General features: G+C 41.3%; 3 protein-coding genes across 8 annotated transcripts; 1 reads left to right on the top strand and 2 right to left on the bottom strand.

Moving 5' to 3' along the window:
- Nucleotides 1-136: 136 nt before the first annotated feature.
- Nucleotides 137-2,917, top strand: tefm (transcription elongation factor, mitochondrial). The gene is made up of 4 exons (XM_020084352.2): nt 137-643; nt 1,532-1,681; nt 1,865-2,043; nt 2,193-2,917. The coding sequence occupies exons 1-4, from the start codon at nt 152-154 to the stop codon at nt 2,455-2,457; spliced, it is 1,086 nt and encodes a 361-aa protein (XP_019939911.2). The 5' UTR covers nt 137-151; the 3' UTR covers nt 2,458-2,917.
- On the bottom strand, nt 2,818-9,164 carry atad5b (ATPase family AAA domain containing 5b). Of its 4 annotated transcripts, none has more exons than XM_020084348.2 (14): nt 8,535-9,164; nt 7,603-7,926; nt 7,412-7,508; nt 7,242-7,324; nt 7,016-7,164; nt 6,215-6,380; nt 5,751-6,016; nt 5,583-5,676; nt 5,444-5,508; nt 5,084-5,279; nt 4,844-4,968; nt 3,956-4,758; nt 3,515-3,673; nt 2,818-3,053 (listed from the first exon to the last, which is right to left on the bottom strand). In XM_020084348.2, exons 1-14 carry the CDS (start codon nt 9,049-9,051, stop codon nt 2,969-2,971), a joined length of 3,129 nt encoding a protein of 1,042 aa, XP_019939907.2. In that variant the 5' UTR covers nt 9,052-9,164; the 3' UTR covers nt 2,818-2,968. The 4 variants fall into 4 exon arrangements, with proteins under 4 accessions (XP_019939907.2, XP_019939908.2, XP_019939909.2 ...); XM_020084349.2 differs by having other exon boundaries at nt 2,818-3,050; XM_020084350.2 differs by having other exon boundaries at nt 5,751-6,013.
- Nucleotides 9,165-9,915: 751 nt separating this feature from the next.
- On the bottom strand, nt 9,916-20,999 carry suz12b (SUZ12 polycomb repressive complex 2 subunit b). Of its 3 annotated transcripts, none has more exons than XM_020084448.2 (17): nt 20,685-20,999; nt 20,293-20,437; nt 19,714-19,760; nt 19,545-19,609; nt 19,348-19,416; nt 19,068-19,117; nt 18,733-18,818; nt 18,416-18,647; nt 18,050-18,155; nt 17,853-17,958; nt 17,572-17,749; nt 16,104-16,192; nt 15,640-15,783; nt 14,517-14,674; nt 12,863-13,061; nt 12,168-12,247; nt 9,916-11,859 (listed from the first exon to the last, which is right to left on the bottom strand). In XM_020084448.2, the coding sequence occupies exons 1-17, from the start codon at nt 20,697-20,699 to the stop codon at nt 11,547-11,549; spliced, it is 2,082 nt and encodes a 693-aa protein (XP_019940007.1). In that variant the 5' UTR covers nt 20,700-20,999; the 3' UTR covers nt 9,916-11,546. The 3 variants fall into 3 exon arrangements, with proteins under 3 accessions (XP_019940007.1, XP_019940009.1, XP_069386463.1); XM_020084450.2 differs by having other exon boundaries at nt 16,104-16,189; XM_069530362.1 differs by lacking the exon at nt 19,545-19,609 and having other exon boundaries at nt 20,685-20,974.
- Nucleotides 21,000-22,777: the final 1,778 nt, after the last annotated feature.

Raw genomic sequence — 22,777 nt, 5'->3', positions numbered from 1 at the left:
AGTAACATGTCCCTGGTTCATTGTCCCTTTTTGAGAGTCGTTCCTTCCTTTGGTTTGGAAACATGTGTTTGACAAGTTCACAGTAACTTACCGGAGGTCTCTGTCCTACTTTTTAAAAAAGGTTTTATTTTCTGTCCTCGCCGCCTCCTCCATGTCCTCCACAGGTCAGTACGCGGGTCAGTGTGGTCTGTTCCTCCGCCCTAAGCACGGCTCCTTCCCGGAGCTGGAGCTGCGGTACCTGCAGTGCACATGCTGCTGGAGGAGCCGGGTCCCCATGGCCGGCTTTGACACCCTGAACGCCACCATCTCCGAGCCCTGCAAGGAGGAGCCCGGCAGCCCCCTGGACGCCTGCTACACCCCCGAGCAACGAGCCGCCATCCTCCAGCTGCTCAACAACGCCACCCAGTCAGAGCTGGCCGCCGTCAAGCTCCTCAGGGGCCGCAAGTCGCTCAGCATCGTGGAGTACAGGACTAAAAACGGACCTTTCCGAACCCTGGAGAGTTTGGTGAACGTGCCTCTGCTGAAGCACAAGAGCGCCGTCGTCGTCTTCAACTCCATCCTCAACCCGGTCAAGAAGGAGAGGAAAGTGAGGATCCAGCTGGTCAAGTTCATCAGGCCGGGGGTGGACAGGTCCTGGCTGGAGGTGAGATCCTTAATACCGTGGGTTGACCGGGCAGGTTCACATCCCTGTGTTAATGCAAGAATCTCCTCGGCCCCTTCAAACTAAACACTGCTGCTGCTGCTGGAGTCTGTTCACATGTAAACATCTACAGATGCTTACACACTGAATCACTGAGTTCGGCTGTGGCTGAGGGGGTAAAACAGTTGCTCGAATCCCAGCCCATGACAAAGTGTCCTTGGGCAAGATTCATTATTATTAAAAAAACAAACTACTCTCAGTAGAGCAGTACCTCCGCCAAGGTCCGACAATCCCCTTAAATTTAATCAAGCTGCACTAAATTGCACACACTTATAGATATGAGTCCTCTAAATATGTCAATTAAAAAAAAAAAAAAAAAGATCCATGAATGTTTACCTGGGGTAAAAACCTGGATTAGCACTAATATTGTATGGGTTCTTTCTTGGCCCATGTCCCATTCCTCCAAGTTTCATGGAAATCTGTTAAGGAATTTTTGCGTAATCCTGCTTACAACCAAAGAATCAAAGATACAAACAGACAAGTGTGAAACCATTACCACCTTGGTGGATGTAGTAATAAGAGTATATGTTCTTGAAAAATAGATCCAGTTGAGTTCCAGACATCCATAACAACAACGAGCACTGAAGCTGCTCTGACTTGTAGTTGAACGTCACTTCATACATTGGTTTCTGCCTGAGATTCAGGCTGAACACAAGACAATCTGTTCCTGTGGTGTCGTTGGGCGACTCTCGTCACGTCATGTGTGTCAGCAGCACGATTGTTAGATTCAGGTTTCACCTTGTTTCATTTGTCAAACCAAATGTTGAACATGAAAAGAGAAAGCAGGTTTCACTATTACCACCTGTCACAGTTCTGTATTTGTTTATGCAGGATGCCAGCTCCATAGTGTCAATAACATGTGGGACTAATAAAATCGCCTGGGCACATGTGGACCGTGGGATGAACGTACAGGACTGGCAACAGTTGGAATGTCCCAATTTCTTGAGGGGAACCTACGTAGCGTCTGCTTACTTGAATGATGTGAGTATGGAGTCCATGATATTGTCTTTTCACACTGGTTCGATGAATGATGCTGAGGATTTCTTTTGAAGCTATTGATCAACCATTGTCCTCGTTTATTAACGTTTGGGTGAAACTCACTGTTCAGACTCTAATCCCACATCCATCTACATCATTTGAGATTTTTTTCTTTGCTGCCAACAGGTCTCTGCAGTTGTGTCGCTCCTCCCGTCTGCTGACTTCTACATTATAGAGAAATCCTCGATCTCAGTGCAGAATACCGCTCTGTTCCCCGTCATGGCTCACATGAGGACAGTGGAGGCCATGCTGTTTGCTCTGCTGGAGCCTAAGAACTCTGAGCCAGAGACTAACATTCCTCCCAGGTGAGAAAAAAGTGACTTCATGTCAATAATGACTCCTTAACTTCAAAATACACCAAAAAGAACATTTAATATCAAACATGCTTTACTCAAGCTTTAGCTTAGTCACTAACAACAGTATTCCCTCCTTCATTTTCTTTCTTCCTGTGCAGAGTTTTGAACATGATGCGAACTGCTGTCGGACGCCACTTTGGACTCATGGTGGGCGAGTCTCGGACCAGCGGCGCACAGGCAGTACGACAGCTGATGACTGATTCTGTGACACAGAAGTTTCCCAGGATAAACTTTCCCCCAGAGCTGCTGGGCAAGTACAGAAACTACTTCCAGATCGGGAGCAGACGAGGAGGAGAGGAGCTCTGCGACGCTCTACTTCAGGCTGTAGCGTTTTTCGAGCTACTCAGTGAATCTTCCCGTTAGTCCACCTGGACTGAGCTCACGCCACCCAACCACAAACTACATCCACCGAAACAAATCTCCACATGGAGTCAAACAAGCTGAACAGATATGTGGTGGTGGTTGATGGTATTTAAATAAGTGAATAATCTACTGGTTACATAAAATGCTGCCGTACTGTTTTGAGGATGTTGAACATGATGGTCACTACAGTGTTTTCTTATCTCTGCTTTCATTCTTGTTCAACTTGGACACCTGCTGAAAGTACTTTCGCTGATGTTACCTTCTATTGTCTTGAGGACTTTCAAACTTTTTACAATACATTTTTTTTTCATTCTCTAAAAAGGGTGACACCTAATCACCTAATGATTTTACAAGATCAAGTTTATTTACAAAAATAATATTTATTTACTCTTCATGATTGCACTTACATTAAAATAAAACATGATTTCATATCTCAAGTGTGTAAAATTCATTTGATTCACACTAAAAATAAATACTGATGGTATATAGAGTAGACTTTCCATATTTTTCGTTAAGAGAAATCTTCTGCCAGGAGTTGAATCGTTGACTTTGACAGATCCAGGTGTATGTTCCTGAGGTAGTTCACACACATACTGCTGGGAACAAAACAGTTTATTTTAGCTGCAGATTAGATTGCTGCAGACTATTGTCTGGATGTATGATCCTAATAAACGTATGATACCTATCTTTCTGATAAGATTGGTTTTGATTAGTAATTTGATGCCATAAAAACAGATTGAGACGTCATGATAGACAGCTGGGACTGATTTCTGATTGGTCGAGCGTGTGTATCAGCAGGACCTCGATATCACGACTCCATCCTCTGATCGTTACTGGATTCAAATGCACAAGATGGCAGCATTCTTATCTGGGATATTTTAGCTTCATCTCTCGATAGTGGGAGGAAGTGGAGACATGTCATCCACCTCTATAAACAGTCTATGGTCACACTATTATGGAAATCAAATAGGATTTTATTTGTGTATGTTAAAGCTCAAAAGTGAAATATTCACTATTTGAATTGAAGAATTATAGACCTGTGTTGTGTGTGGTTCACCTGTTTGGCTCCTCCTCCTGCTGCTGCGCTCTGTGAAAGCGACAGATGGAGCGGAGGACCGGCATGTAGTCGACACAGACGGCTCGTCTGTTCCCCAGCAGGCTGAAAGATTTACTGCTGAGCACCTTCCTGCTCAAGTCATACCTCCTGTGGGACACACTGGAACGAGAGGCACAAGTGTCTTATGGTGGAAAACAAGATTTTATTTGTCTAGATTCTAGAAAAAATAAGGAAACCGACTCATGTTTTTGTAAATAAAGACTTGGATATATATTGCTGAAAAACATCCACGTGCATCACCTGAAATCTAACATCCGAATGACTCATGAACCAATGTTAAACAGGGCACAAAACCTCTATCAGTCCTGTAACAAACTGAGATGCCAGAGAGAAAACAATCTGAATCAGTATTAAGGGACTTTGGATAGAAGACAGACTTACCTTGTACCACACTGAGGTTGAAAACTAAATCTGAGGCTCTGTCTTTTGGAAGATGTGGGGAGCGCCACTCTCTCCACCAGCCTCTCCCACATTTCGCCCCCCAGCTCACATCTGTGTTTGTGGGCTTCGGTCCACGCCTGAGACACTCGCCACCAGCATCTGTGAGAGCCCAAGCCCTCAGCAGCAGCCTTAATATCCAACAGCCTCTCGTGGCTCCAGCTGTCACCCTCCTCCTCCTCGTTGGTCTCATCCAGCAAACCGTCCTTTATCTCTGCTCCCGTCCAGACAAACGCCTCAGGGCTGCAAGCGCCTGAATAGAGTGGCGCTGCAGCTGGAAGCGAGATATCAAGGTGCGACATGAGGTCAAAGAAGTCAGTCAGGGCGTCTAAACAGGCGACTGATATTTGTTCAGTCTTGTCTCTTGAACTAGGGATTCTTGAATGAACCCCTTGTAATAATAATGAGGCTCTTTGAGTTTCTTGTTTTGAAGCTGATGTTTCCTCAAACACTGTTGCAGTATATTTCCTTCTACTAAGTCTGGAGATATTCCTAACAGGTTTCCTGTCGGTCACTGACGCCTTTGGACTGACGTCTCTTTTGAGCCGCAGGACATGAGGATCACCGTCAGGGGGTGCCAGCTCACTCTGTAGCCCAGAACAAGTCACCTTCTCCAGGTGCTGGCCTGACGTTCTGTTGGGTAGAAGGAGCTCCAGGTTGTTGTAGAGAAGAGGCTCACCTCCTCTCCAGCTCTCAGATAAGAGCCTCAGCAGCCTGTTCATGTCTGTGTCAGACCAGCGCCGACACTGAAGAGTCAGAGACAAATGATTGAGACAATAATTTCATTTGGAAAAAAACCTTATGCAGTTATGCATAGACTTGAATACTTGCCTTTAGAAGGTTCAGCAGTTGCTTGTGGGTGACATGCTGGAGACCTAGCATGGTGGCTGTGCAGCTCGTGTCCCATGGAGGAAGACTGGAATCTGAATGATCACTATCTTCAGCAGCATATGGGTCTAGGTTGGGAAATATGAGAAAATTCAGCCAAATATGTACTGGTATTAAAAGTTTGTGGTAGCAAAATCCACGTCTATAGGACAGCCAGATTGTGAATGATCTAGAGTAACTTACATTGTACACTAATAGGCTCCTTATAACCTCCACTCTGAGCTGCCCGTCCTCCACCACTGAGCGCCCAGAGCTGCAGCTGCAGCAGAGAGCGTCTGACGTCTCCACACGTGTGTCTGAGGAGGCTCCTAACATCGTCCTGTTCCAGTCGCACGTTCTCAGACAAACACACCAGCTGCAGGTAGCTACACACGTTCACCTCGGGACAGATGGAGTACGTTTATGAAAAGGTGGATCATTTTAGCTGTGAAGATTCTGCACATGTGGGACAGTGAGTGGACAGTTGTTATAATACAAACACAAAGTGTGGAGTCGTGTTTCGCTGAAGTTGTACAAGACTGTAGAGAATAGAGTTTGACTTACAACTGATGGGGTTTTGAAAAGGATTTCCTCCAAGCTGCAGCTGAATCTCTCTCTGAACAAGGGATCTGATGAGGACATTTAGTTTTCATCACAACTTGTCTTCAAATCAAATGTATTAATAGTTGATGTGCTCTTTTACCATTGGTGGTCAGAATGACTGGTCTTTTAGTCGTTGCCATGAAAGACTTGATGGCTCCGAGGAAACCAACATCGTCGTCAAATATGACATCGACCTGCAGGAGCAGATGAACGAATTAAACCAGAACGAACATGGGTTACATTCAGTGTCGGTTGCCAAAGGCTTTACCTCTTCAAACAGAATGAGCGATGTGGCCGTCTTTTTGCTCGGTGTCACCGTTTGATCGCAGCCTGGTGATGAGAATTTCTTCTCATCTAGTTTCTCAAGCGGCGTCAGGCCAGCAACATGTAAGTGATCTGCTTTTGCCTTCATCTTGAAGTAGTTGGTCAAAGTGACTGCGGCTGGATTCAATTTTCCTTTGCGACCAGAGCGGCCAAAATTCTTCTTCTTTGAGGTAGAGGTGACAGTTTTAGGTGGTTTTCCCGGTTTTCCTGCTAAATCAATGAAAAATATCTATTAAAATGTGTTTATATAAACAATACAATAACTGTATATATAGATCTATATTTAAACCTTCCATGAACTTGACATCATAAGGTTTTTAACTTTCACAACACAGTCATTGTTGCAAGCTTTTGTCTCAGTATTAAAGAAGTGTAATGAAGACCCCGTCTCTCTCAGCCATCTCTCACCAGGGAAAGCGTCAGCTTTAGGAGTGCTGGTGTTGTAGTTGTTGAGATAAGCTGGTTTCAGTGGATCTTTGCCCGACGTCTCCACCAAGTAGGACTGGGTGGCCTCCTTCAGCTGGGACAGAACGTGGCGGCCGCTGCGCTGTGAGGAGCAGTTCACCTCAAACACCTTTGATTGAAAAGGTAAAACAAACATTAGAGTTATAGTAAAATACTCAGGAGATTACCTGTCATGAAAGACTAGAAAATGGTGAGTGTGATTTGGTCCTAGAGAGAGTTACAAATGTCTTAGGCAAAGCTTAAAGCTTAAGCAAATCAAGTAAGTTGTAATTGTTCCCTCTGACGTGACTTAGAGTTGTGATTGGTGATTTTTACGACTAATCTCAAATTCTTGATCTCTGAGACAAACGAATCAGACAAAAGTAAAATGAGGCATAAATACAATGAGCTACAAGAGCATAAACAAGTTGTGATTCAATTCTGCAAGTGTTAGAGTTTGAACATCCAACCACAAACTGGTTATCTGGATAATATATGGGAAATGTTTAATCATATTATTTTAAGGAATCTTTCAAGGAACAGGTTGGATTAGATTTGATACTTGTACTTATACATGTTTGTTTTATTTCTTCATGGTTCTTAGTGGTGTCTGAATAAATAGTAAGAACTTTCCCCCAACCGAGATTCAGAGTTCAATGTTTCTTTTCTTAGCTGGGTCAAATTTAAAGATAAGAATAATTGATGCATTTATCACACGTTGGCGGTTTGTTTTGAAAGATATTGGAGCTTTTCATAAATTCCAACCTTGAAGCCGAGCTCCTGAGCGCAGGCATACACTGAGGCAGTCTTCCCCACACCCGGAGGCCCTGTGATCAGCATGGTGTTACACAGTGGATCCTCTCTGTCGTCTTCTGCCACAGCCTCACCCTGGAAGTCTCCACAGTCCCACGAGTCTGCAAAGGACAGTGATTACTTTTCCAAACAAACCATTAGTGAAGAAATAAGAACAAAAGTAATGTGGGACAAATACCTGCACTGTTATCTTCATCTCTTCTTTCCTCCACCTTTCTCCTCTCGTCACAGTCAGCTCTTAATTTCCATTTCTTCAACCAACTGAATTTCAGACAAAAAAGAAAAGTTGTATTAACACAAGTCCAATGTGTCAGCGAAAGTGTTTTGAAGCTAATAAACAAAACTCACCTCTGTAATTTATTCACTGAGCCACAGTTGCCGATGACTTCACTTGAACACTGAGGACTGTACTTCTCTGTCCAGAGAACATCCTCAAAACTGGCTTCTGGAAAAATGGATAAAAAGTGTATTTTCTGTTAGTAAAAGGATCAAGCACATGCCTTGGCAAAACAGATCTATTCATGCACGAGAAGGTTTACCTCTGTGGAGAATATCATGGATAATAGGTGACGGGTCGTCAGATTCTGAGGGATTTATCCATTCAGAGTTCAGCTCAGGGTTGTTCACCGAGCCTGTTAGACTCCCACTCCTCTGCTTCAGTGTGTGAGAGCGGCTCAGCTTACTGCTGCTGGGCTGCTTCCTCACAGCAAGGACGGTGCTCTCCAGGATGCCCTGTTCTGATCGGTGATCCAAACCAACGCCAGTCTCTGCAGGGACACCACACCTCCGACGCTTGGACACCCTCCCTGAGCTTTCACCTCCTCGTCTCCTCTTCTGTGGGGAGCTTGGATGCAGGGAGTTGTCTGGTTTGGTTTAGAAGAGAGGGGCATTTCACGTGAATTGCATGAATGGACATGAGAAACTGTTTATAGGATGCAAAAACAATAACCTGAGTGTGGTGAGTAATATCCCTGGTGCTCTTTGGTTTGGGGAGCCAAATGTTTAGACAAGTTGAAGGAATTTGAGGGACTCAATATGGTGGTAGGTTACAAAGCCTTAAATATCTTGTGGCTACTGAAACATATCAACAGTAATCAAGTGACTGCTTACTCTTCTCTACTGATCATACGACCACCAGGTATAAAACAACCCAAGCAAGGCCGTTTCTAATGCTAACCCTGATGAAGGGTTTAAAGGTTCAGTGTGTAGAATTTAGTGACATCTAGTGGTGAAGTTGCATTTTGCACCTGTATAGTCCTCATTTCCCCCTCCCCTTCCCAACATGTAAGAGAAGCTGAGGCCAACTTCAGTTGTCGTGCAAACTCAAAATGTGTTTGTCCGGTTTGGACGACAGTAAAAACTGGACATCACTAGGATTATTTTATATTAAATTTCTACCAAATATCCATTTCACCTAAATCTCACACACTGAATGTTTACTGGCTGTTTACATAATTTGACTGAATCTCACCTGTGGATCCAAATCCCTGCAGTCTTGTTTTCTTCTGCAAGCTGCTGAACACTGTTTGGACTGGAAATGATGGGTTAGATGTTTGAATTTCTTCCAGGCGGCTGCGCAGAGATGAGGGTGACACATGTCGTCTCCTGGGAGACACAGGGTACTCGTCCTCCTCCAAGAGCTGAACCACTGGAGAGGTCGATAACAGATGTTGATGAGGAGGAGGAGGAGGCACTGGCGTCTGCAGCTTCTCTACAGACTGACACAGATTAGCATCACTGCTCACTTTCCTCTTGGGTGTACGTAAGAAGATGGGGGCGATTTGAACGCCTCTCACGCAGCATGTCTCCCTCTGATCCTGACGTGCTGGGACTTTTCTCTCGGAGACGCCTGCAGCAGCTGGAGCTGGTGAATCTCCCTCGTTGGAGCGGCTGGACTCTGCTAATGCTAATGCTAACGTTATCACCTCGGCACTTTGTGCACTCGCTGTTTCTCTGCACGTTTTGTTTCGTTTCAGTTTGTTTCGCATCGTAAAGAAACTCAAAGTCTGTCAGGAGGAGTTTCAAGTTTGGCGCTTGGCTGTCATGCATGTTGGAGCCGTGACGTCAATGTGTGCGACGTCAACGCCAAACTACGCTAAGCTAACATAACTTTTAAATTTTACACGGACCCAGCTAATTAACTCTGTACTCTCACCATATTACACATTTATAAAAATGCATAAGCTACGAATAAACACAAAAACCCAGCGGAACATTTAACGTGTTCCTGTAAATCAAAATACAATCCGAAGTGATTTGTAGTGACGTCAAAAACACGCGCCAGGTTTTGGGTTAGCCAAAGATCGTCTATGTGCAGACAGATGCTTTTTTTTTTAATTTAGTCCAAACGAGGGTGAGACTACATTATGAGACTGCTCTCACTCCAGATAAGGTGAAGCTCATTTGATGATCCTTCAAGTCGAGTGGTTCCACTCATCAATCTGGGATTAGAACCAGGTCATTCAGTCTGTTGTTCTTGAGGTTTGCAGTGAGCCCGTCACTACCGAGCAGAGTCCGTGAGGTGATGAGGACAGGGTGATGCAGTCAGAAGCTCCAGAACAAGTGATTTTTAACTTGAGATTGTTTTGTTGACAGACAAACAGACTGGTTTTCTGGTCTTGACTTTGAAGCTGATTATTCTTTTCAGCCATTTCTTGAACTGGGAAATAAAAGGTTTAGTTTTACATTTAATACATAGATTGCAATTTCTTGTATAAACTGCTTATGTAAAGCAATATCCAGAGGTTTTAGCCCTGAGACTCTTGTATTATTCAGACTGGAATAACAAGTTAGAGGAGGAGACAGGACAGAAAGATTGTAATGATGGCTAATATCCAAAAATCGATCACAAATAAGGTCAAATGTATTTTATTTCTTTAAATATAAAAACCCCTTTAGCCAGAGTGTACAGTTCACAATTTTTAAACAGGTTGTTTTGATAATAATGGTGAATATGTCTCCCTTTTCCTGATGATCACAGAAACCCTCTACTAATATTAGAGGGAGGAAAAAGAAATATTGTTGATTTGGTTGTCAACGAGGGAAATCTGATGAGTATAATGATGCATGATGATGGCCTGTTTATGTGCACACTACAAGACACAACTGCTGCCTTCTTTTGAAAAAACTGGTTTTGGAATGAACAAAAGGAAAAGACCCTAAAAAAATACACAGAACTAAGACTGGTGAAAATATTCCCCTTTGGCATCAACTGGAACTAACAGACAAGTGATGTGGACCTGAAGACCAATCATCCAAATAAAACAGCATATTGCTTTGAGAGAAGAAACGGCAATGTGTGAATTATTGGACTCAGAACAGGACACAGCTGAACATTTGATGGGATATCATGAATACACGTCTGTCAATCAGCTACTGATTCTGTGAACCCAAGTTTAAAAACCTCAATTCTGAAAAGAAACTACAGGTGTGGATTTCATCAGAAAACTGTTGACTTTTATACCTTCAGTGCTATGCACGCTTCACCATACATGTGGTGATGTGCTGCTGGTTGTTTCAGTAAGTCTTAGGAAAAAAGAAAACTTTAGAAAAGTTAATTTCCCTGGCTTTCCTTGAGCTATAATCAACGCAGGCCAAAAAGGCTTCGGGGTTATAAAGTAGGAGTTTAGCCTGGACCCAAAATCTTTATTCTGTTGTCCAGGATCCAAGCTCACGGGTATAACACTATTGTCATGGCAACCTACCAGCAAAACCCACAATGCATCTGGGGGTCCTAACACGAGCTTTACAGACTTTATATACTCTAGAAATCAAGCCAAGTTACCGTTATGTTCTCTTCAACTGTATATCCTTTCAAATTAAAAGTCATTCACAACAGTGAAATCAAATCCACTAACTGTTCTCCACTCGTGACAGTGGAAACGCTGCATTCAACATTTGGCGCAGCATGATTTAAAAAAAAAAAAAAAAAAGAAAAAAGAAAAAAAAAGGAAATAAAAGACAATTTCAATGTAAGCTTTCTAAATACAAACACCAAGTGCTAAAATAATCAGCTAAAAGGATACGTTTTCAACAAGGTTATTGTGTATGTGTACAATAATCGAGACAATGTTACCAGTACAGTTTTAACTGTTGTCATGATACAGTTGTCAACAACACGGACACACCAAAGGCCGTCTTACGTGTCAGAGGATTCTCAGTTTGTTCTCTCTCATCCAAACACAGAAACTTCAGTGGCTCCTACAAAATGCATATTAAGTAGGTTTAACTTGCAACATCCAGTCCTCACACTCCTGCTTGTGTAGCGGTGGGTGATTCACTTTCATATTGTTCATATTTGGTTCAGTTCAAGTTCCAAAAACTTGTTTACCTTGTATACTGGTCTGCTTTAGGTCAGATCCTCCGCCGACCAGTCGCCCACCTATCTAAGCACCATAGGGTTGGTAATGTTCATTGAAGAAGAAAAAAAAAACAAACAAAAAAAAAAAACATGACAATCATTGTTCAATCCATCCAGCCTGCATCAGTCCGTTAGCGCGCTTTTTGTCCTCTTGCCTTGCTTCCCCCCACTGGAGGTGATGGCATTACCATTGCAGGCTCCTGCTGATACCAGACTCAGGTCCGTCTGCTCCTCCTCTACGTCCGGCAGGTCTTCCTGCATCTGCCGCAGATGGGCCATGGCACGGTCGATAGTGGCGGTGCTCACCAGGTTGAAGTCATGCATACTGACTAGATGCAGGAGGAAGTTGCGGCAGAGGTTGCGGCGGATGATGTGAGCGCCGCGGATGTCCACGAAGAACATGATGGCCTGATTCATCTGGTTGTCTGCTATGAAACTGCAGGGAAAAGAAGAGGACAGAGGAGATTAGAAACAACAAGAAGAACAAATATTCTTTATTTGACTTCATTAATTTTGTGTAAATTTCAAATGTTCTTGTTTTGGGGAAAAAAGGTACTACAGCTATGTACAGTGTAAGACAAATAATGCATATTTCGAAAAATTACTCTAATGACCAAAAATTAGGGCACTTTATTGGTACAAGTTCAACAAATTCTCTCACCATAAATATACACAATCATTATTTTGCTTAAATATAAAACAGTATGAGGATGCAGTGATGTCTATGACTACGACACAACATACCCGTGCTTCATGACATGAAGGTTCCACAGCTTCATCACCTCCTTCTCTCCTTCATTCACATCCGTGAACTCATCCAGTTGCTGTGGGAACAAAAAGACATTTATATTTAACATTTATCTGCTTGATAAAATATGAACTCGGCCTGTAAAGCAACACAAAACTAAAGAAGCATTTTCTGTTTGTCCTGATGGTGAAAATAAAAGTGATAGAAACTTGTTGGCAGGTTCAGAAAATCAATACAAACAAAAATGTTGTGTAAGGGTGTAGGAGAAAACTGAGGTAGAGGTCGGAGTTGGCAACAGTTTTTGCTTCAAGCATCTGAAGTTATTTATTTCTGAGGAACAGGAGTCACCCAAATGCTTTGACTCTATTTTGCCATGGGAATTCGATATTTAAATCAAGACAACAAAGCTTTATTTTATATGAATGTCGGATCTTTAGAACCTGTTGCACACAATAATTTTTAGTCTTCTATCTGTCTTATTTATCACGGACTGGTCATTCAAAATTCAATCCACCATTCCCATGTTAGATATCACTACTAGTCTCTTTAGTAACTACATCAACAGCTGCTGCATCAATAGGGAATAACATGAGAGATTTCCTCTTTGGCAACTTTATAGAAGTGTGAGGGCTTATTTCTTTTTTATTAAACACTGAAACCAGCCACAATGATTTAAGTAATGGCTTCTCACCGTGGCAGTCTTCTCTCTGAGCCACTCTGGATCTCTCTCGTCCTCGCTGTCCACATCCATCTCCTGGGGCCGCAGGGGCATGCAGCTGTCACTGTGGAAGTAGAGGCGGTTGTGTCCGCTGACGTAGGTCCTCTGCTGCTCTAACTCTCCGTCCTCGGACTCCAGGAACTCTGACAGACTTGGTTTGGTCCTCTTGGGCCTAGAGGAAGGGAGAAAACCAAATCCTGCATATTAACACACACACACTACACTGGAATTCAAATGTTTATATTCTCTTTTTTTTTAATAGATAATACATACGACTGCTCTACACTCCATCAACCTATAATCCTCACATACAATCCTCACATACAGGCCTGCTCACCAGCCCTAGAACCAGCCTGAGAACCTATGGTGACAGAACATTCAGTGAGGCAGCCCCTGTGGCCTGTACTACGAAGCCAGCTCAACATACCCCGGATATATTTCCATAGTCTGGCTTGAATTAACCTAACATACACAGTCAGATTAAGGAGTCAAATGGTTATCAACTCCTTAAGTCAACCCAGGCTTTCCTACACCAGATACGAGAGCGTGCATATGAAAGGGGAGGTGTTTACAGCATATGATCAATCACCAACATGGACAAGTGTACTGGCAGCAGAGGCGCATATTTCACAAACGAGAAGCAAACTGTTATATTAAAAAATACGAGGAGTGCAAACATTGTTCAGACTAAAAGAAACACAGTTACAGCTGTTGCAGAGCCCCCTGGTGACATATGGGAAAAATATATATAACGTGGCCACAACATAACAACACTTGGGAGTGGAACAAATAACTCAGGGCCACGAGATATGAATCTGTTCTTTACTAACACGACCTGTCGAACTGAACTGAAGAAGCCTCTTGGATGATGAGATGAAAGGTTTCACTTAATCACTTAATGTAGTCTCTATAATGAGCTTCAGTTTGACACAAGGTCTTCACTGACTCTGATTAAGGACACACTGTGGTGGAAACATTTAGCAATTACTATTCAATACAAACATATGTACCCTCTGGCCAATTTTGTGTTTTGGGGACAGGATGCACCTGAAAGTCTGTTGTACTGTGAGCACACTGCTCCTACGTGTCGGGTTGGTTATATACGGCTCCAGCAGTTGAGAATTGGAGATCATTCCCACCGATGAGAATCTTTCATAAAGACAAGCATCAGAGTAGGCAAAAGGATTTTGTTGGTGAAAACAGTGTTTTAGACATAATTAGATTGAATCCATGGCAGTAAATGATGGGATTGGGGGTATCAGATGTAGATGAGTGTAGAATATTGTTATAATGAGAAGTGTAAATAATTATGAAACTGGCAGGATAAATGAGGCCACCACAGTCTAGGTTATTAATCAGACTGCACTTATTTCTAATTAACGCACCGTAAGAAACCTACCGGCTGAAAAGAGCCAATCTATTTGGGGTCACCCTCTTGTCAAATGCCTCAAACTGCTGTTTAATCCAGCTCATGGCTCATGAACACTCCTTGAAAGTTAATTCAGCTGATTAACAATTCATCACCACACAAGCCTATTAAAGTTTACTGATAATAAGTTAATTACATTTTGTGACAGGCAGTATCTCTGAACATGAACACTGCTGTTGTCAAAGGAACCATGTTTACCTGCAGACCAGTATGTGAGTGACAGCAGTCCTCTTGACTGGGCCGTTGCGGCTGAAAGCAAAGCCTGGCTGGCTGTGGATGTCCTGAGGGTTGCCAACATATGAGCCGTCATAGCACTCATTGATAGACACGTCTATCCTTGCTCCTTTGGGGTCAGGCTGCGGAGGGAAAAAAGATCAATTAAATCTTACAGGAAATTTTATTCAGCAAAAACACAGAGGGCCTGCTTCTGCTCAACCTGGCACTGAATGTCAATGTTAAATGTGAGATTTCTCAAAGGCAAAGTGATGACATGCTTTGAATTTAGTGTCTGTTCAGACAGAGGAGTAAGAGGCGCTGCCTGGATGCTGTCAGAGGGCGAGGGAGGGAAGGAGATTAATAGAGAATGAGTAGGAACTGGCTGTGCATTGAAAAATAGGAGGGAAAAGACACATTTTCCAAGACCTAAAACATAACTTGCCCTTTTCTGTTTGACAGATTATTTTAGCTGCATCCCATAAAAAGGTTGAACTCTTCAACCTTTTCTCTTTGCATTGTGCAACAAAATATGACCACACTGCAGTTCTGCCCAAAAGGCCTGACATGAATTCAAAATCTTTTTTCCCCAAGCAACACGAGTTTGGAAAGGGGCTCACTCAGCTGACTTTTAAATCGTGAGCCGGCAGTGTAAGCATTTCAATTTGTATCTAAAGTTAGAATGAAATTATATTATTTACCGCCTTCTACTACGGCATTTATTACAAACTCTTTAAACATATTGCCATTCATTTGTTAGGTTTGTTGTGACATTCTTGCGTCAATTGCTATTTTCACACAAAACTCACAATTAACTTGTCAAGCCATGGTCATACATTTAATTCCAGTCCTGAATGGAGTCATAATAATAGTAATACATAATCAAATCCAATACAGAGTCAAATGCCAATAATAATTTTCCTCAAACCAAAAGTAGAACATGCAACACGAGTTATTATAACATAGAGCATATCCCTCAAAATATCAAAAGGCACCACTTCACTACAAAATTAATGTAATTGTGAAGTTTCATGAAAAAATTCCCAACGCGAGTTCCCCCGAGTTCTGCTACGAAAATATAGGTACACACACACACTGCGTCCCTTACCACGTAGCTGAAGATGAAGCGGGAGTGGGAGAGTTTGAGGTGTTTGAGCAGGCTGTAGAGTTTGCTGCAGTTGAGCGTACACCAGGGACAGTGAAGATCGTCTCTCGCCTCGGTCTGCTGCCGAGTGTTGTTGTTGTACAGGAACTGAGCGAGAAAAGATCACATTAGTAACTGTGAAATAACCTACAGTCTATGTGAATGAATGGGTGATTCTGACAGTGCTACACAGTATTCAAGTTACTGTCACTATTTGGTAACTAAACCCTGACAGGGTCCAAACTGTTCATAATGTAAGCTATGATTAATTTACTATATCAAAGTCCTAATGAAAAAAATGTAAAAGCAGTAAACATTTTCTGTGACAGTAACTCCAAACGTTAAAAAAACACAGCCACCTCACCAAAGGCTTGTTGTAAACCAGTGTCCCAATCCCAGCATGTATTCCTCACTATTGTGTGGTGTACCTGATAAAATATACGTAGCTTCTGCCGTGGATCACACTGGACCTGCTCTTTCCTCGTCTGAATGTCTGTGCTGACTGACTCTTTCACTGCTGATGGAAACAGATGAGAGAAGTTAATCAATGGAGTCACAAAAAAACAAAGAATTCTTTGGATTTAATGCAGTCAACATTCATGAAATTGTATTGCACTGTGGTTTTTTTGCCTTTAAACAGACTGCAGGTCATGTACAGATTATATGTAAATGTTCCACAAAGTCGGTTCACACATAACAGAAGAATCAGAAATGGGGCTGCAATGATTGCGTTTTCAATTCAAACCAACTATATTTCTCACATCTGTCAATATTAGTCAGGGCAATTCTAAGAGTTGTTACAAAGATGTTATCAAAGATGTTTGTTTTTTTTAATTGAGCCTTGATATTGTAGAGATTTACCATACATTTTATTATAAATAAAGAGAAATTCAACCTGAAAGAAAAAACGAATTTTTGTCGGGAGAGAAAGCAAACCAATGCACGTTTTTTTTGTTTTTTACTTTTTTTAAATAAAAGTTTTACAATCAGCAAACATACATGTTAATACCAATATGTCTGTGAATGACTCGTACAGTATATCTGTATATTGATCAGTCTCTTTAAGAGAAGCATAAAAACCTAAACCACAATAACACTACTGCTGAAGTGCTATTTTATGCTTCAATATAACGATGACAAGAGTAAAAGTGTTTACAGCTCTCACATCAGTGATGAATTTTAAATCTTGTTTTGTGGTTAAATGGTGAAAAGGGTTCATTAATGACCATCATGCATCATGAGAGCTGAACAAAAGCTCGACTTTATTAGACATATAGAATTTTGGTGGCCATTTCACACAGCCTGGATAGAGTTGAAAATAAGATGTTGGGGTACATGCTGTATGTGGCCATTTTCCTGGAAATTCATACATAATAATAAAACTAGTTGTAGGATTTCCTGTGAAACATCTACAAAAGAGAGGAATAGAGGCTTTTGTAAGACATTTATAAGGGAAGTTGCCAGCACGTTTATGAAGTGGATCACATGCCTGAAGGTAACTCAGTTATGACTCAGAGTACATTTTCACATTCAGTCACAAATAGACTGCCCCACACAAATATCAGTGGGCAAAAAAAAAAAAAATGCATGAGCCAGTCAGCATACCTCAAATCTGGCATTACCTAAATCTTTGTTTCTTTTGTTTAGTGTTCACTTTAAACTGTACATTTAATAAAGCAGAAAGTGGAATGGTAAACATTTTATGCCGTCCCACATTAACCATCATCTTAATCATCATGTTTTCTTCCTCCTGCTCATAAACTTAATTTAGAAACTAAAAGGAAAAGCGGATGCTTCCTCTCACGATAACTGATAGAAATCCCCCAAATAACTCCCTATTTCTCAATAAACTTGTCTTTAAAACAAAGAATATTCTTTGGTGTTGCCTTAACTTACTCATGAGGGCAGCTCGGTGATTGCTGGTCCTGGTCTCCATGGGCGTGGAGCTGTCCGAGTTGCGAGTAGCGAGGGGTTTTGCAACAGGGGCAGTGGACTTTCCACTGGCATCGCCTGTCCAACGCAGTGTGAACTGCAATGTGGGTCCCTGAGAAAATGTCTCAAATGGTGGCAGTCTCTGTGGGACAGTAATACAGTGGAACGGTCAGTGAAAGGAGGTTAAGAAAAATCAGGATGTAACAAATTAGGTCACAAATTCCTTACAGACACATTCGTCTTACCTTCCCATCAAGAATGGTTTCCCATGTGGCCTGCTTTTTGCTCACAGGGCTGTCCTCCATCCCTTGCATCGACACCTCATACTCTCCATCCAGCAGCTGCAATCTCCTGCAGAGGACAAACCAGAGCATATAAATCAGAGATATAGTCAAAGGAACAGCAAAAAAAAACTACCTGAATTTAAATCACAAAACCTTACCTATTCTTATCAAAGACAGTCATCTGTGCAACATATGTCTCTGTGGTTTCTCCATCTTCTCTATGAGATGAAGTTCTCTTCTTTCTACTAGGAGTATCTGTTACATCTGCGCACAGAAAACAAGAATATTAAGTGTGGTAAAAATACAGTAAACAAAACATTATTCTACCAGCCACCAAATCAGAGACATTTAACATATTCTTTTAGCTGATGCTCCCAGAGAAAGACCAGCAAACCAACAGTGTTTAGAGGCCAAATTCTGCTCCCTTATCGCCTCTCTCCTGGTGCGTCCCATATGCTCCAACCAATTCAAAATCTACTTTGTCAGAGACAAAAACACTAAAGACTTTGATGTGGACTTCATACCAATGTTTTCGTTGGCTTCTCCATTGACCAGACCATTAGTCTCCCTCCTCCCTGTGCGCGACACCCTGAACAGGAGCGAATAGGACTTCACCATGTGGCTGTTGCTGGGCTCAAACTCGTTGCTGGAGACCAGTAAGGATGGGTAGGAGCCAGGCTTGGTTTGGTTACTGTCAGGATTCAAAGGCACCTGCTTTTTACCTGTAGGCACTTGTTTTATTGGACAGCTGACATCCTGAAGGAACACAAACATAACCAGAAGTAAGTAACGGCCAATAAATGGATTTCTACTAGACTGGGTGAATGATATTTTACTATACCTTGCGTTTTTTATGGCAGACTTTGACAAGTAGCACCTCTAAGGACACAGAATTCTGTTCATTTTCTGAAACCTGAGATGGCTTTTCTGTGTTGGAAGGAAGAGCTGAGCATCAATCATTTTGTCAACATTGCTGCTGAGGAAAGAAATGCCTGTCCCTACACAAATGTTTAGCATGCAAGTGATTACTTTCAATAACTGGTTATTGCAGTAATGCCTGATGATGACCGCCAGGATATGACCATAAAATAATGTCAGCTGATTTTCTATGCATTAGTTTCCCTTTTCAAAAATCTACTTAACACAAGCTCCTAATGAGGACTTAACGCTGCTTACCATCCTTATGGAAGAACCCAGTGAAGGTTAACTGTAAATGTGAAGACAAGCTAAAAGAACCAAAAGAAAATGCACAGGTGAAGTTGGGCTGTATTGAACTGTTATAATCAATGGTTGAATGAAAAACCTCTAACCAGCACTTGTAATTTAAACATTGAAGTTTTATTACTGAGCATCCATTTTAAAAGAAATAAATCATTTCATAGTTTCTCTGGTATTTTTACTCCAAAAGCTATCCAGCAAAAAAAGGGCATAACATCTTCTTTTGCAGATCTGTTACCTTGGAGAATCCTGCTCTCCCTTCATCTTCTCCACTATCTGCAGCATATCATCCACTTTGAATGTTTTCCTGGGTGGGAGGATTAGAAAATAATTGCACCAAGGTATCCAAATGAGTCAATAATTCAAAACTTGGTTGGTCGAACTTAAACGGAACACAATGATTCCTATCCGTGTAGGTCAACTAAAAACAAATACCTCTTGGCATTTGTTCGACCGTTTCTGTGAGACATGAAGGTGAGCGTCCTGTGCAAAAATATTGGCTAAAAGGGGTGGGGGGGAAAAAAATGATTGAATCAATACTTTAAAGTGAGGAGGTTGGTTGCTAAATTGACATGGAGAATAGATCTTTGAATATATGACTTACTGCAATCAAGTTCCTTGTGCGGAGAAATCTGTATATCTGTGTGGGTTCTGAAAATAGAAAACAGATGTTAGGTCATTAAATTTAAACACAAAAACACATCCGTCCATCCAAATCTCTCCTATTGCAATTTCTCAGGTGAGGAAAAGATGAGGAGCGCACATGAATTAACACATGAATACTATTACAAGAAATGAACATGATGACAACTCCATTATTTCATATGCAAAATGAAGCCAAATTATTCCAAGCACATGACAACACAAGGCGTGTTAACAGGTGGCAAAACAACCAAATCTGACAATATAAGCATTTAATTCACAGTGTTTGTCCCTTTATTGAGTCCTTCAGTCTGATCGTGTCTATAATAACACAGTGACCGTGATAGAGCTTTCGTTATAACAGAAACTGGAGAGCCAGTTTGACTGTGGAGGCCTGTCAACCAAAACCAGACATTGAAAACAAAATAAGTGATAGTAAAGTTAAGTGTGTGTCTAAATGCTCAGTGAGGGCGCAGAGAAGCTCGTCTAACGTTACCGAAGCAGAAAAGTTACGCTACAAAGTACTGGGGTGAACTCTCACTTTCAAAGGCCTGTAGGAAGAGCTCACGGTCGGCCTGAATCTGCTCCATCTTCGGCTTCTTCACAGAATTCATCATCGCTGATGAGGCAGGATACACGGCGCCGTTAGCTTTGCAACTCGCCCCACTCATAATATGACCTGAGCTCTGCATGTGAGACAGAACACGGTCACACACAGTCACTACAACACAACAACCGGTGGCTACACAACAAGTTAGCTTAGCAAACACTCGCGTTAGCTGTGGGGCTAGCTCGCTCAGCTAAAAGCACAATGCTAACATGCTAGCTATCCTGGTATTTAAGCATCGTATCAATTCGTTAAATTTAACAAAGGATGGTAAAACCTCTGCAATGACATGTAGTAAACATTGGACGTGAATAAAGGAAACCCACCCTGGCTGATGGCATTAATTTGTTAGCCTCGCTGCCTCCAGCACAAGCCTGGCAGACTCAACAGCACAAACCCATGAAGATGAAGGAGGCGACGAGATGCTGCTCAGTTAGCTAGCACAGCTAGCATGGTTTACCCGAAAACGAACCTCCGTGCGCCTGAGGCCCCCACGCATTCAGCTGTCCCAGACACCGCCTGGTGTCAGAGGGGCTTTGATTCTTTTTGGATTAATTTGTGGATTCTTTATCTGTAATTTATTGTCGAAGTGGTTTCCTTCAATTTGTACTGAACAACAGAGCAGCAGTCTGTTGTCGACCAATGGGAGACGCGCTTAGAGAATGCCGCGCTGTGATTGGCCGCTGCGCTCCGGAGATGACACACAACCCGCTCTCGCTTTCTGCGATTTTGCGGGAAATCGAGTTTGTCAGTGTTCACATCGAGAGGAGTCTGCAGATAAAGCTGTTTTTCACAGCCACACTCGTACTGTGAACACAATCCACGCGATTCCTATCTTCATCACAGTCCATCTGATGAGGATGGGCCTTTATATGTATGCGATCACTCATAAATGAAGGTGCAACACACAGCAAAGAGCTGAGAAGTATGTGTTATCCTCTCTCTGTGACCCAGTGAGTTCATGGATTTTGTCTCTTTCACTGCAGAAAACAGTCAGTGATTGTGTTATCTTTAGACTTTATATATTCATATAATATAACACATTTTTAATTTGAATTTTTATCGAATTTTTTTGCTGTTATATCCTCTTGTGAAGCATTTTGTGACTTTGTTCAGAAACATGCTGTACAAATTAATCATATAATAATAATAATAATAGCCATTATTATTACCATATATTTTTCTCTTATTCTTGATATCATATTTTTACTTTATTCAATCTATTCAGCTATTAAACTGCATTGTTTGTTACCTTACTGCAATTTCTTAAACTGGTGCCTTGCATTGCTGACTATCAATGTAAAAAAAATCAATTGATTAATAAGTTTTTAAATATTTTCAAACTGTTTTCACACTGGTATTCACTGCATCATATTATTGAGACTTGCAGAGCAACAAGAAATGAGCAAGTGTTGTACTGAGATCTTTTACTAAAGTAAACATGTTGCCACTGTATACAAATACTCCCTATACTAAATACTTCATTTAAGATATAACTTAACTAAGAGTACGTAACTAAGTAGTATAAGTATTCAATATGAAAAAAACTGTGGTGTTGTATTTATCATATATATTATTGGAAATTTATTAGGTGTAAGTGACATTTCAATATTGCTAGTAAGCCTCTGTATTTGAGCTACTTTAAATAGTTTGTATTTTATAGTGTATCATAGTTTATGATCTGATTATGCAAAAATAATTATCTGTAAAGTAACTACAGTTGTATAAATGTAGTACAGTGAATAAAACATCAGTCTGAATTGTCATGGAGTTGAAACATGAATGGAAAGTAAAGTTCACATTTTGAAACTACTGAAGTGCACTACTTTCTGCTGCTGACATGAACATACTGCAGTATACATCAGTATGGGACCTGCTAATAGAAAAACTGTATAAAAATGTTGTTTTTAACTCAAGATGAAAACAATTTATCCCTAGAAATTCTTCAAATATATTTCCACAGCAGTGTAGGTATTTTCCATAACAGGGATTGAGTTTAATTAGGAAACTAAGTAGATGCACTATATAATAGTTATCAAAACCAAAAATATTTCCATTAAATATAATCATTTAATATCTCAATGCAGGGACATGTGCAGTGTTTATATAGCAAAGGGGCATAGTTAAAATAAAGACACCAGTGGAAAATTAATAAAGTTATAAGTAAGAAAAATATCATGAACACAAGAAATATAATACAAAGTAAAACAACATATACAGAATATATTTACAGTGTGGACAGCCAACGGGGAACTTGAATTAAATCCTGACAATAAAACCAAACCTCAATCCTCACTCTCATCTAAACCTAAATTTAATCCTGACATTAAAAACTAATCTCAACCCTCAAAAAACATTTTAAATTGTGTGAACCAGACAAAATATCTTAACACCGACAGTTTGATCCAAAATGTGTCCG

The sequence above is a fragment of the Paralichthys olivaceus genome, chromosome 8 (assembly GCF_024713975.1).
Source record: "Paralichthys olivaceus isolate ysfri-2021 chromosome 8, ASM2471397v2, whole genome shotgun sequence".
NCBI classification, from domain to species: Eukaryota; Metazoa; Chordata; class Actinopteri; order Pleuronectiformes; family Paralichthyidae; genus Paralichthys; species Paralichthys olivaceus.
The sequence above is the reverse complement of the archived record's forward strand: the minus strand, read 5'-3'. Positions and strand labels throughout refer to the sequence as shown.